Source organism: Hypanus sabinus, chromosome 13, assembly GCF_030144855.1.
Source record: "Hypanus sabinus isolate sHypSab1 chromosome 13, sHypSab1.hap1, whole genome shotgun sequence".
NCBI classification, from domain to species: domain Eukaryota; kingdom Metazoa; phylum Chordata; class Chondrichthyes; order Myliobatiformes; family Dasyatidae; genus Hypanus; species Hypanus sabinus.
Genome location: NC_082718.1, coordinates 7,144,891 through 7,160,144, shown reverse-complemented (window position 1 = coordinate 7,160,144; position 15,254 = coordinate 7,144,891). Strand labels below are relative to the sequence as shown.

Genomic DNA, 15,254 nt, shown 5'->3' with positions numbered 1-15,254 from the left:
AATCCTGATGAAGATAGCAGAGTTTGTTATTAAAACGTCAAGTAAACTCGCTATCTGTACCTGTTGGTAGGCTGAGAAAGTGATTGAAGTCAGCAAAAGTGTTTTTAAGAAGTCAATATGTAAGGTGTGCTGACTGTTTTTCTATTATCTCGTATAATAATTTCCAAGTTGCAGAATATTCAAAGAGTTAAATATTGCTCAAGATTTAGTATTGACATAAAAGTAGGAATGAGCCAATTCACCCAGTGAATAGACAAACTTTGTAAATTTACCTGAACCCGCACTGGGAAATCTGTTTGCTGAACCATATCTAGTGAGCTTATTCACTTGTTTGATGACAACTATGAGGGACAAGTCAGAATCAGGTATATTACTTTATCTGCTGTGAAATTTGTTGTTGTGCAGTAGCAGTACATTGCGATTCATAATAATAAAAACTGAATTACAGCAAGTATATAAAGTTAAATTAAATAATTAATGCAAAAAAAAAGTAGTGAAGGAGAATAGTTTCGGCCCGAAACATCAGCTGTACTCTTTTCCATGGATGCTGCCTGGGCTGCTGAGTTCCTCCAGCATTTTGTGTGTTGCTTGGATTTCCAGCATCTGCAGATTTTCTCTTGTTGTGAGTAGTGTTCATGGGTTTAATGTTCATTCAGAAATCTGACGGCGGAGGGGAAGAAGCTGTTCCTGAAAGATAATTTACATTCATTTTCTATTAGTTTAGTCCATTTGTTTAATCTTTAAGTGATTGCTGGTGTTTTGATGTATTATTTTTCCATTCTTGGCATTTTTTAATATAACATCTTATGTTTTAAGAGGTTTTGAGCATCCTTAACATTTGTGTACACCAGAGACAATCGCAGGCATTCAGTATCTTTGACGGTCAATAATCCTGAGGGTATTAATATAAACAGCAGTCAAAGCAACTCTTTTGGCAGTAGCTGCTATTAATGATTGAAAAGGCCTGCCTGTGGAAGTTTCTGACTGGAGCTAGTTTAAGGTAAAGGCAAGTTTACTGGGCAAATTGGTAGCTGATCTGGGTCATGTTTGTAAAACTTGTTGCTCACAACAGTGAACAGATGTAAAATTTGAAGTATTTCTTTAGTGGTAAAAACTTTGTGATGTCCAGAGGTTGTGAAATGTGCAAAATAAATCCATGTTTTTTCTTTCTTAATTGTAGAAGATTAGTTTTAATGGTCACATCGAACCATACAGTGGAGTATGTCACTTTGTGTGAATGGTCACAGTCCAAGGATTGTGCTGGCGGCAGCCCACGTGTGTCGCCACAATTCCGATAGCAACTTCGCACGCCCATAACTCACTAACCGGAAATGTACATCTTTGGAATTTAGGAGGAAACCAGAACAGTACAAAGAGAGGTGGGAATTGAACCCTGATCCTTGGTCGCTGTCACTGTCAGGTGACGCGCTGACTGCTGTGTTGCCCCGATACCTAGTTGTACTAAGTATGTTGTTACATTCTATCTAGCCCACATTGACCAATATGAAAACATACTTGTCTCTAATATTGGCAGCATCCAATAACCCCACAAGTAGACACAAAGCTATCAGGAGACCAAACCGAAATCCATCAACAGACCAACGAGTGAGTCCCACTTCAAATCTGGCTCACAATGTTAAAGGTGCTTATTGACTGACAGTGAATCTGGCCGCATAAACAGGTCAGTACTGGTCACAGTCCAGTTTCTCTCTGAGTCGTTCAAGTTCCCACATGCTGAAAATCTGAGTTAACATCTGCGTTTTTAAGTGACTACAACTCCTGCATCCAGAACTTCCAGTTGTCGTGGATTTAGTATGTATTTTTTAGCAAACATCAATAGTTAAAAGGGGAAAAAGTGCTTGTGTTTATGTTGTATCTTTCGTAGCAACACACACAAAATGCTGGAGGAACTCAACAGATCAGGCAACGTCTACGGGTATGAATAAACTATTGACGTTTCAGGCTGTGACTCTTCACCAGGACGGAAAAGAAAGGGGGAAGACTCCCAAATTGAAAGGTAGGGGGAGGTACAAGCTGCTACAAGGTGGTAGGTGAAGCCAGGTGGGTGGGAAAGGTCAAGCCCTGAAGAAGGAGGAATCTGATGGGAGAAGAGAGTAGATCATAGGAGAAAGGAAAGCTGAGGGGACTCAGCTGCAGGTGATAGGTAATGTGAGAAGAGGCCAGAGCGCGGAATAGAAGAGGGAAGAGAGAGGGATTTTTTTTCGCCAGAAGGAGAAATTGATGTTCATGCCATCCGGTTGGAAACTACGCAGATGGAATATGTTGCTTCTCCACCCTGAGTGTGGCCTGATCATGGCACAAGAGGAGGCATGGACCGACATATTGGAACGGGAATGGGAATTCGGTTGTGCTCCCATTATTTGAAATGCTTGGAGCTGGAAGTATTTTGGACTTTGGAATATATAATGAGATAGCTTGTGATCGTCATCATTTCTGACTGAATTTGTGTGCTACTGGTAAGCAGTCTTGGTCTTACACTTGTTCATCACACAAGTATACTTAACAGTAAAAATTATTACAGACCATTAACATAATGAAAGTATAATGTGTGCAGGTTAACAAACACAGCAACAGGAGAATACCCGAATCAGCTGTTGAACATCAAACAATGGCAGGCTTTCAGTCTCCCTCTACGATGCCATGTTTGATCAAAAGGTTACAGTGCGTTGTTTTTGCATTTTACTTTGTATTTAGGTTTATTTAAGAGATAAAATCCATCAGCATTGTGGACTTGTTCTGGTGTTAGATTTTCATGATCAAAGTCAAATTAAATTTTATTATCGAAGTACATATATGCCACCATATACAATTCTGAGGTTCATTTTCTTGTAGTCATACTCAATAAATCTATAGAATAATAACCATACAGAATCAGTGAAAGACTGCCTAACTGGGGTGTTCGACCAGAGTGCAAATACACAAAGAATAAATAAGCAGTAAATATTGAGAACGTGACATGAATAGTCCTTGAAAGCGAGTCCATCGGTTGTAGGAACATTTCAATGATGGGGCAAAAGAAGCTGGGTGAAGTTATCCCCTTTGGTTCAAGAGCCTGATGGTTGTGAGGTAATAACTGTTCCTGAACCTGATGGTGTGAGTCCTGAGGTACTTGTACTTTTTAAAGCAGATGATTTAAAAATTTAATGCCATGCCTTTTCTTAAATTTCTGCAAACGGCCTGCTGAATTCTCACAATTACCTTCAATTTTCAGTTCATTGTGATCGATCTTTGCTTATTTCATAATCAGCTTACCGTTAACCACATATGTTCACTCTGATGCTGAGTACTCAATCAGGATGAAAAAGGATCTAGTGCTTTCCTAGCATATATGATGAATAAACACTTATTGGGCTTGAGCCGGGTACAGTATCAACTATAACCGATGTTTCGATGACAAACTCTGCCATCTTCATAGAACATAGAATAGTACAGCACATTACAGGCCCTTCGGCCCACAAAGTTGTGCCGACCCTCAAACCTTGCCTCCCATATAACCCCTCAACTTAAGTTCCTCCATATACCTGTCTAGTAGTCTCTTAAACGTCACTAGTGTATCTGCCTCCACGACTGACTTAGGCAGTGCATTCCATGCACCAACCACTCTCTGAGTGAAAAACTTTCCTCTAATATCCCCCTTGAACTTCCCTCCCCTTACCTTAAAGCCACGTCCTCTTGTACTGAGCAGTGATGCCCTGGGGAAGAGGCGCTGGCTGTCCACTCTGTCTATTCCTCTTAATATCTTGTACATCTCTATCGTGTCTCCTCTCATCCTCCTTCTTGCCAAAGAGTAAAGCCCTAGCTGTCTTAATCTCTGATCATAATCTGTACTCTCTAAACCAGGCAGCATCCCGGTAAACCTCCTCTGTACCCTTTCCAATGCTTCCACATCCTTCCTATACTAAGGCGACCAGAACTGGACACAATACTCCAAGTGTGGCCTAACTAGAGTTTTATACAGCTACATCATTACACCGCAACTCTTAAACTCTATCCCTTGACTTATGAAAGCTAACACCCCATAAGCTTTCTTAACTACCTTATCTACCTGTAGGCAACTTTCAGGGATCTGTGGACATGTACCCCCAGATCCCTCTTCTCCTCCACACTACCAAATATCCTGTCATTTACTTTGTACTCTGCCTTGGAGTTTGTCCTTCCAATGTGTACCACCTCACACTTCTCTGGGTTGAACTCCATCTTCCACTTCTCAGCCCACTTCTGCATCCTATCAATGTATCTCTGCAATCATCGACAATCCTCTACACTATCTATAACACCACCAACCTTTGTGTTGTCTGCAAACTTGCCAACCCACCCTTCTACCCCAACATCCAGGTCGTTAATAAAAATCACAAAAAGTAGAGGTCCCAGAACCTATCCTTGTGGGACACCACTAGTCACAACCCTCCAATCCAAATGTACTCCATCTACCATGACACTCTGCTTTCTGCAGGCAAGCCAATTCTGAATCCACCTGGCCAAACTTCCCTGGATCCCATGCCTTCTGACTTTCTGAATAAGCCTACCATGTGGAACCTTGTCAAATGCCTTACTAAAATCCATGTAGATCACATCCACTACACTACCCTCATCTATATGCTTGGTCACCTCCTCAAAGAACTTGGCTTGTTAAGCACAATCTACCCTTTACAAAGCCATGCTGACTATCCCTGATCAGACCACGATTCTCTAAATGCCCATAGATCCTATCTCTAAGAATCTTTTCCAACAGCTTTCCCACCACAGACGTAAGGCTCTCTGGTCTATAATTACCTGGACTATCCCTACTACCTTTTTGGAACAAGGGGACAACATTCGCCTCCCTCCAATCCTCCGGTACCATTCCCGTGGACAATCTTTTCCCTTGCCTCGTGGAGCAGGCTGGGGAATATTCTGTCAGGCCCTGGGAACTTATCCGTCCTAATGTATTTTAACAACAGCAACACCTCCTCTCCCTTAATATTAACATGCTCCAGAACATCAACCTCACTCATATTGTCCTCACTGTCATCAAATTCCCTCTCACTGGTGAATACTGAAGAGAAGTATTCATTGAGGACCTCGCTCACTTCCACAGCCTCTGGGCACATCTTCCCACCTTTATCTCTAATTGGTCCTACCTTCACTCCTGTCATTCTTTTGTTCTTCACATAATTGAAGAATGGTTTGGGGTTTTCCTTTACCCTACTCGCCAAGGCCTTCTCATGCCCCTTTCTTGCTCTTCTCAGCCCCTTCTTAAGCTCCTTTCTTGCTACCCTATATTCCTCAATAGACCCATCTGATCCTTGCTTCCTAAACCTCATGTATGCTGCCTTCTTCCACCTGACTAGATTTTCCACTTCACTTGTCACCCATGGTTCCTTCATCCTACCATTCTTTATCTTCCTCACCAGGACAAATTTATCCCTAACATCCTGCAAGATATCCCTAAACATTGACCACATGTCCATAGTACATTTCCCTGTAAAAACATCATCTCAATTCACACCCGCAAGTTCTAGCCTTATAGCCTCATAATTTGCCCTTCCCCAATTAAAAATTTTCTTGTTTTCTCTGATTCTATTCTTTTCCATGATAATGCTAAAGGCCAGGGAGCGGTGGTCACTGTCCCCCAGATGCTCACCCACTGACAGATCTGAGACCTGACCCGGTTCGTTACCCAATACTAGATCTAGTATGGCATTCCCCCTAGTCAACATACTGTGACAGGAATCCATCCTGGACACACTTAACAAACTCTGCTCCATCTAAATCCTTGAAACTAATCAAGTGCCAATCAATATTAGGGAAGTTAAAGTCACCCATGATAGCAACCCTGTTATTTTTGCACCTTTCCAAAATCTGCCTCCCAATCTGCTCCTTGGTATCTCTGCTGCTACTAGGGGGCCTATAGAATACCCCCAATAGAGTAACTGCTCCCTTCCTGTTCCTGACTTCCACCCATACTGACTCAAAAGAGGATCCTGCTACATTACCCACCCTTTCTGCAGCTGTAATAGTATCCCTGACCAGTAATGCCACCCCTCCTCCCCTTCCCCCCCCATCCCTTTTAAAGCACTGAAATCCAGGAATATTGAGAATCCATTCCTGCCCTGGTGCCAGCCAAGTCTCTGTAAATGCCACTACATCATAATTCCGTGTATGTATCCAAGCTCTCAGTTCATCACCTTTGTTCCTGATGCTTCTTACATTGAAGTACTCACACTTTAGCCCTTCTTCCTTACTACCTTTACACCCTTTATTCTGATGCTCTTTCCTCAAAGCCTCTCTGTATGTTAGATCTGGCTTTACTCCATGCACTTCTTTCACTGCTCTATTGCTCTGGGTCCCATCCCCCTTGCAAATTAGTTTAAACCCTCCCGAACCATGCTAGCAAACCTACCAGCAAGGATATTGCTCCCCCTTGAGATCAGGTGCAACCCATCCAATCTGTACAGGTCCCACCTTCCCCAGAAGAGATCCCAATGGTCCAAAAATTTAAAACCCTGCCCCATGCACCAACTCCTCAGCCACACATTCAACTGCCATCTCCTCCAATTCTTACCATCACTATCACGTAGCATTGGCAGCAATCCTGAGAACGCCACCCTTGAGGTCCTGTTCTTCAGCCTTCTGCCTAGTTCCCGAAACTCACACTTCAGGACCTCATCTTTCTTCATTGGTACCAACATGTATCACGACTTCTGGTTGCTTTCCCTCTCGTACCAGGATGTCATGCACCCGGTCAGACATCCCGGACCCTGGCACCCGGGAGGCAACAGACCATGCGGGTGTCCTTCTCAAATCCACAAAATGTCCTGTCTGTTCCCCTGACTATAGAGTCTCCAATGACGACAGCTCTCCTCTTCTCCGTCCCATCCTTCTGCACCACAGGGTCAGACTCAGTGCCAGAGGCCCTGCCACCATGGCTCACACCTGGTCGGTCGTCCTCTCCAACAGTATCCAGGATGGTAAACTTATTATTCAGGGGAATGGCTACAGGGGTGCTCTGCACTACCTAACTACTCTCCTTCGCTTCCCCCCTCTGACTGTCACCCAATGACCTGCTTCCTGCAGCCCAGGTGTGACTACCTCCCTGTAGCTCTCATCTATGACTGCCTCATTCTCCCTTATGAGTCAAAGGTCATCCAGCTGCTGCTCCAGATTCCTCACACGGTCTTCCAGATCGCCCAGCCGCAAGCACTTCAGGCAGATGTGACTCTGAGGGAGAGGGGAGTTCCCCCAAGACTGCCACATCTCACAGGAGAGGCAGATCACCGTCTCAGGAGGCATTGCAAAGACTAACTGGGAACAAGCTCGTCCTTCGCCTCTTGAGTCAAAGCCTCAAATCTCCACTCCTTCACTGGCCGCTTTGCTTGAGGTAACCCTCTATTTATTTGTTTGAGCTTTTCAAACTGCTTGGTCACCTGACCTCGATTTCCCAATCAGCTGCTTTCTGCTGAGTCTGAGCTAATCAAATCTTGATTGTCTAGTCAACAGCTTTCTTCATCAGGAATGATGCCTGGGCAAGTCGGTCCGGTGCTATTTATAGCCCTGTTGTCTGTACCTCCTGATTGGTTAATCCTCATCCAATCAGGTTTCCACTCTCCCACCTCGTTTACAATTGAATTCCAGGTCTTACTTCAAGCTGGACCTTCGTCTTTGAAATAAAACCAGAGGAAAAGAATTTTAACAAAGGCCTCCTTTACCAGGTTGTCCCAAAAGCCATTAGCCACTGTGAATGCAATACTTTGCTACTGCCGATTTCTCTGGGTAACCCAAACGATGCACTTCCTGTGCTTCTTGATGCAGATTTCCACTGTGAGACCCGTATGGCTGATATACGCCATTCCACATTCACAGGGATTCCTGTAAACAATTGCCAGTCAGCCTGAGTCCCAGATCATCTTTGACCTGCATAGACTGTGACTTACGGGTTTGTGGATGGTATTTCTTCAGGATCCTGGTGTTCCTTCCAGAAACCATGGAAATATAGGGAAGGCAGACAGTGGTGATGGGTTTCTCATTGTTAGATTTCCTGGTTTTAAAGCCAGCCCTTTGAAGGGCCTGATTAACTTCCTTCAGGTTGCAGCCATTCTGTAGGGACGTCATGCATAATTGTCTTACTCCCTCGGAGACTCTCCAGGTGTAAAATAGTTTACTCAAAGCTCATCAAAGTAGAAAGTATGGATGGACTTTTTTACAAGGGCCATGTGCCCTCCTCAAGGTTAATCCTACTTTCCACATTTCCATACTAAAACCTTCCTTTCAGCCCCATCACCATCAGTCCCACTGCCTCCCAGGTTGTCGATGGGGAACATTCTGCTAATTGGCAATGAGTTTTCGGCGCCAGGGATTGAGTATTTATAGAGCACATGAACCGAGGTTCACTGCGCAATCGGAAGTGCAACCAGAGATATTATCTAGCATTTTGTTTTGCGCTCAGTTCTTGAACAGTGTTATTCCATGTCTCGATCCTAGCCTCGGATACACCAGCATTCGGGTCCAAACCATCCTCACCAATGACTTCCATTACAGTATTTTTATCTTCGGTAGTGAACTTTTGAACTAAATTTCTTCGATAGTATCAGACCCTTGAAGTTGTCCTTGTAACCTGTGATGCCTCTTCCTTTTCTATTCAGATTCAGAATTATTAATCGTACTGTGATTACATTGAGCACATAGAAATCTAAAGAGAAATGTGTCATTTGTGTCAGCAATCATCACACTTGTGGTCTGCCCCAGCACACTCTCAGTGTCGGCACACATTCCAGCGACAACATACAACGCCCACAATCCTCAAGGTCGAGTCGCTCAACTCACCGTGGACGGAGAGCATGCAAGGAGCTGCCAGATTTGAACCCAGGACCTCTTGTTCTGAAGTCCACACCACCAACACAGACTGGTTAATTAAACACATCTAAATCCAGGAGTGGAGAAAACTCTCTATTGATTTTGCAGAGTAGGAACAGCCAGATAATACAGGGGGAGAAAGAACTGGAAGGTTGTCCTAATAAAGATCTTGGAAGGATTTACAGGGGTTCCCAAACTGGGATCCACGGATCCCTTGCCTAATGGTATTGGTCCATGGCATTAAAAGGTCGGGAACCCCTAGTTTAATAGAATTGGTGTGGACACTATCTTTACAATAAGAGATGAATCCAAAGTTCTGAATTACAGTCAATCACTGGCAAATCAGAGAAACTTCTTTACTGAGAGAATAGTGAAATATGGAATGCTCAGGCTTTCATTGAAGATATCAGCACAGACAGAAATAACGGTAATGCCCAGAGCACTAAAAGAGATTATTACTGTTCCTTGTTATGTAGATTCACCGATAGAAATTTCTACCCAGGAGTCGAGGTGTCCCGGGTTGCAGTGTTCTTCTCCATTTACAAGGTCAGCCACTGCCATCTACTGACAGGAAGCTGCACTGAAGATATAACCTAAAGCTTGGATTCAGCAGATGCTGGAAATTTTGAGCACAGCGCAAGAAATGCTGGAGAGGCTCAGCAAATCAGGCAGCATCCGTGGAGGGGAATAACCAGTCGATGCTTCGGACCAAGACCCTTCATCGAAAGATTGACTGTTTATTCCCCTCCATAGATGCTGCCTGACTTGCTGAACTCCTCCAGAATTTTGTGTGTGGTGCTTAGAAATTGCAATGCATTTTGCCACGTGTGTGTGTGCTACAAGTTTTAGACTACTTTGGGGGTTAAAAACAAAGGTTAAGTACGGTGGAGTACCTTGTGTGTTTGAAGTAGATTCAGGATTCTTGGATCCAGTTGTTCCCAATTGTTGAGCATGAAGAGTGCCTTTGAACACCTGGTGCCTTTTGTTCCATTCAGTGAGGCTTGTCAATGCCATGGACCCCCTGGGTTTCAACGAATGGCTGAGGGCTGCTTTGATGCCATCAAAACAGCATCAACTTTCCAGGGCTTGCAAGATGGGTGTTTTGTGGTGTTCCATCACGCTTTCTCTGCTTACATTTCAGCAGAGTCACTGCCTGGACCTCTTGACCAGCTCCTGATCAATCCCACAGTGCACTGCTCTCCCCACCTGTCTGCATCATTTCCTTCCACAGACTTCTTAAGTTTCCTCACATTGGCCATCCTTCACCCCCGTCTCCGACTGACCCTCTCCCCTATCCATGGCAACCCTCTCCCTTCAGAGTGAGTCCCCCACAACTGGCTCTTCCTCCTTCCCTGCCAGCGGCTCCCACCCCCGTTTCGTCGTCGTCTTGTAACATTTAATGGCCGCTGGCAGACCAACATAAGGTGCTTCACCGCCACCTACTGAGTTGGAGTGAAATGCAGAGACGGAAGTATACTCACTAAATTTCCCCTCCTGAAAAATCATCAGATAATATCAAAACCTCTGATGCTTTTCAGAAATTCAAAGACACACTTATGTACATTATGATGGCAGTGATATCCTAACAAACTTTCCATGTTGATCTCTGTCTGTCCCAAAGATCTCAATTCAGTAATTAGATGTTTCCTTTGCACCTCTTAGGATCTGCATTCAAACAAAATGTGCTGCACTGTTTCTTGACAAAAACCAATATCATGCGTATTAATTCTGAACAGGGAATTATTCAAATTAGTATGTCCAATATGTAAATGTGTGTATGTATCACTTCTCTCCTTTTATACCCATCTTCCAGATGACTTCTCAACATCCTCTGGATTTTATATAATTTCCATGCTTCCTTTTCCTTATCCCAACTTTGTTGCCCCAGTGATCAAATAGACTTTTTAATTCTGGTTTTCACCTCCCCCTTATGCAAAAACACTGAAATGTATACATATGCCTAGACCAGGGGTCAGCAACCTTTACCACTGAAAGAGCCACTTGGACCCGTTTCCCGCGGGTTGCCGACCCCCGGCCTAGACCATGCAGCCTTAGTAGATGTCGTCCAATCTCCAGAGGAATATCTAGCCTACAATTTGACCCAACAGGCTGACTTGCCTTCTCTGAACCGCCGGCTGGCTCTTACGTCACTCCAGCAGGCTACTGTAAACACTGATGCGATGGATCTGCTGTACAGGTAGTTATTGGAGTAAAGAATAGTCTTCCTATGTATAAAAACACGTTTAACAAGGGAAAAAGCACCTTTGATTGGCCTCCCGAGAGGCTGTTGTGCACATACGAGCTGCCATCCTACTAGAATAGCAATGTTATATATGCATACTCCAAATGTGTCAATTGATGCCCACAGTCAAGGGTTTTAAAGTTCTCAGATTCCCATAATTGAACTGTACTTGTTAAGCCCATTAGGAGTTCGTATCCCACCACAACATCTGTCCCCATTAGTACAGGTGTCCTAAAGCTGTGAAAGGTCCAAAATTAATTCTTCTTTAGAATAGTGGTTATTGAATATTTTCTGTTCATTTGTGATAATGTTTTGAAGTCCAGTGTGAGGCAGGGCCTCAGTAATGTGGCCTATTTTGAAAGAGTGACTGCAATTCCAAAGTGCACCTTTAGGGGTGAAACACTGAAGGGCTTTCCATCACAGTGAATCCCATTATCCTTACAGAGGGGTGTTGGCCTGAGACACCAACTCTTTTATTCCTCCGCATAGGTGTTACCTGACCTGCTAATTCCGCCAGCATTTTGTGTGTGTTCATCTGGATTTGCAGTATCTGCAGAATCTCTGTCATCTCCCCTTGCTCTTGCGCATCATATTTAACCTCGATTCTGTATGTTGTTTCAGGATGTCTCACTGCAGTTACGGCTGATATAATCTTCGCTGTGGATGAATCATGGAGTATGGGAGAGGAAGACTTCCAGAGTATCAAAGAATTCCTCAGCGGCATCGTGACTTCATTCAGGAAGGCTCCGATAGGGAAGAGTGGCGTCCGGTTTGGAGCCATACTGTACAGTGACCATCCCAGGTAAGCCAATGATCCATAATTTTACTAGTCATCCTACCAGTACAACAATTTTCTTCCTCATATTCAGTATTCTCTATCTCTTTTTAGTGTTTCCACCCTTCATGTTCCCTATGTTGCACTAATTGTTATCCTCTAAACTCTCAGCAAGTGGATCCAGAAGACACAGCCTCAGAATAGAGGGATGTCCATTTAGAATGGAGATGAGGAGGAATTCCTTTATCCAGAGAGTGGTGAATCTGTGGAGGCCAAGTCTTTGGGTATATTTAACGCAGAAGTTAATAGATTCTTAATTAGTCAGGGGCTGAAGGGGTACGGGGAGAAGGCAGGAGATTGGGGCTGAGAGAAAAATGGATCAGCCATGATGTAATCGGTCAGAATATTACAGTAAATTGTTGTTAAAACAACCGCAGGTACTGGAAACCTTTAAAATAGAGTTTTATTTAGGGCCAAATGGCCTGATTCTGGTCCTAGATCTTGTGTTTTATGGTTAGTGGAATTCCCTTCCTAACTCTTCAGTATCTGCACATTAGTTGCACCTTGTATTTATCAGTGCTGTTTTTCCCTGGCAACCTACTAAGAGGGATGCCTTGGGGTACAGGATTCCCTGACTACCAAATAGAATAGGAGAAGGGGAGAGGCAGGACTAAATATATTATTTATTAATACGCTTGCAGCAAAGAAAGTTAAGGGAATATTGAATAGATATCTGAATATTTAAGGTCTTTCAGTAAACTGAAGAAGGGGTATCCATGCCGAGTGACAAGTTGACAACCTGAGAAACCTAATTTTTATGCGAATCGATAAAACAGATGCTGGATCGTTTCCTGAATGGTTGGCGAATGCAGAGTCATATTCAAAATAAAGAAGTTGCAGGGCTGGGGTAAGATGAACTGATTAGAAAGCTCTTCTGTACACAATTTGAAAGAGAATGAGGGTGCTCCCCAATGTCCTGGCCTTTGTTCATATGAACAGCTACAGCAGCGTAGCAGTTAGCACCATGTTTTACTGTGCGATCAATTATTGATCAGGACTCAGTTTCTGCTGCTCTCTGTAAAGAGTTTGCACGTTCCCCCAGTCACCATGAGTGTCTCCTCCAGGTGCTCTCATTCCCTCCACAGTCCCAAAACACTATGGTTAGTGTTGTGCATTTAATATTTCAGTTATATTGAGTGATCGTGTGTGTGTGTGTGTGTGTGTGTGTGTGTGTGTGTGTGTGATTAAGCATTCTTGTTCATTTAAGTAATTATGGGTTATATGAATAAAATGTTAATTGCATATGTCATCACACTACCACTAACTACCACATGATATACGTGTGTCTTGCTTAAAGTACAGTAAGAGGCAAAGTTACACCTTTCTTCCCGGACCTCCATGTCCTCTTTGAATTAGTTTAATGTTTTGAAGTTGCAAAACAGAACAATTAGTGTTAGTGTCAGTTGTCTGTGGGGCAACACTTGCAAGCTGTGTCCAGCACGACCCTTGGACAGTGATAATCACTGGCACAAATGAAACGTTTCAATATACATGTGACAAGTAGAGCTTATCTTCACATATCAGCTAAATCAGATGACCCAGTCATGATCATGTTATGATTTGAAGAAATTTGGGATTATCTGCAAGGCTTTTGTATTACCTGCAATGCAGAAAAACAACAAAGTTTAAGATGATTTAATGCTTTTAGTGTATTGAGATGCAGCACGAAGCAATCCCTCCTGGGCCCTTTGAGCCACACTGCTCAGCAACCCTGATTTAACACTAGTCTTATCAGGGGACAATTTACAATGTCCAATTAACCTACCGTCTGGTATGTCTTTGGACCATGGGAGGAAACCAGAGCACCCAGCGGAAACTCAGAGTCATACAGAAAGTACAACTTCCTTACAGGATGTGGTAGGAATTGAACCAGGGTCGCTAGTACTGTGAAATGTTGTGCTAACCACTTTGCTAATGTGCCATGAAAAGCAAGGAAAATGTAGAAACTTTTCCCTCCAGATTGTGCTTTTTTTTTTGTTAACAACTCATAGTCATTGGGGGGAAAAAGAAAAGACTTGGAGAGTTTGGACATTCAATGCTTGCTTTCCTCCTGAGATAGATGTTAGATGCCCAACAGAATTCTGTTGCCTGTTTATCTCCCTGTGCTGAAATTGAGGTGTTCTCTTCAGCTCCCTTCCCTATTATGATATACAGGACCTCTCTCCTCTTGCTGGTCCTAGATATGTCCTGTTAAATGATCCAATAACCTACGGTAAGGGCCAAGAAACACTTAGCAGAACATATTAAGGTTAGAATATGTTAACATCCATAGGACCATATAATCTAAGAGCAGAATTAGGCCACTCGGCCCATCATGTCTGCTCCGCTGCTCCATCATGGCTGATTATTACCTTTCTTGACCCCATTCTCTTGCCTTCTCCCCGTAAGGTTGTCAAAGATTACTAATCAACAAACTTTCAAGCTTTGCTTTAAATATACCCAATGACATGGCTTCCACAGCCATCTGTGGCAATGAAATCTAAAGATTTGCCACTCTCTGGCTAAAAAGAGATTCCTCTTCATCACTTTTCTAAAGGGATGCCCTTGTATTCTGAGGCTGTGTCTTCTGGTCCTAGACTTACCCACTATAGGAAACATCCTCTCCATATCCACCCTATCTATGCCTTACAATATTTGACAGGTTCCAATGAGATCCCCTCTCATTCTTTTAAACTCCGGCAAGTATAGACCCAGAGCCATCAAATACTCCTCATATGTTAACCCTTTCATTCCTGGAATTGTTCTTGTGAACCTCTTCTGGCTCCTCTCCAATGCTAGCACATCTTGATGTAAGTGTGGATCTCTTCCTTCCCTCAGACAAGTCTCGCCTTGCCTTTTCTAAGTACAGGCCCAGAGCCATCAAATGCTCCTCGTACATTAACTGTATAAGGAAACAAGACCAATGGTTTGCCTTTGACCTAACCATATTATCACTTTAACTCTTGCTTCTAGAACAGCAATTGCACTTACGGACTATGTGACGATTGAAGAAGTATTGGTGTCCCTCAGACACCTTGTATTTGAAGGGGGAAACACCAAAACAGGAAATGCCCTTGACTTTCTTACACAATCTGTATTCAGCCAATCAGTGACGAGAGAGAACACACCAAAGGTTGGTAATTATTCTGTGTGTCGCCTTTGTTTATTCAGGTAGTTTTTGTTCCCTCTGCAATGAAGGATGTTAACGTTCCGGAGTGGTACTTTTGTCATTTTAATGACTAAGTTTTGGAATCCAGCACTCTCTAGCCAGATGTAGCTTTGCTGTGTACCATTTGCTCTACGCTGCTATACTAATGGGCTTAAGTATATCCTTAGTAGTGAAGG

At 43.4% G+C, this 15,254-nt stretch overlaps 1 protein-coding gene across 1 annotated transcript in view; it reads left to right on the top strand.

Annotated features, from left to right (window-relative positions):
* The window catches only part of LOC132403613 (collagen alpha-1(VII) chain-like), a 414,548-nt gene that overhangs the window by 40,547 nt on the left and 358,747 nt on the right, over positions 1 to 15,254 (top strand). Inside the window, exons 2-3 of the mRNA XM_059987065.1 lie at positions 11,717 to 11,897; positions 14,883 to 15,042. Coding sequence (XP_059843048.1) covers positions 11,717 to 11,897; positions 14,883 to 15,042 — 341 coding nt within the window. The remainder of the gene's footprint in view (positions 1 to 11,716; positions 11,898 to 14,882; positions 15,043 to 15,254) is intronic.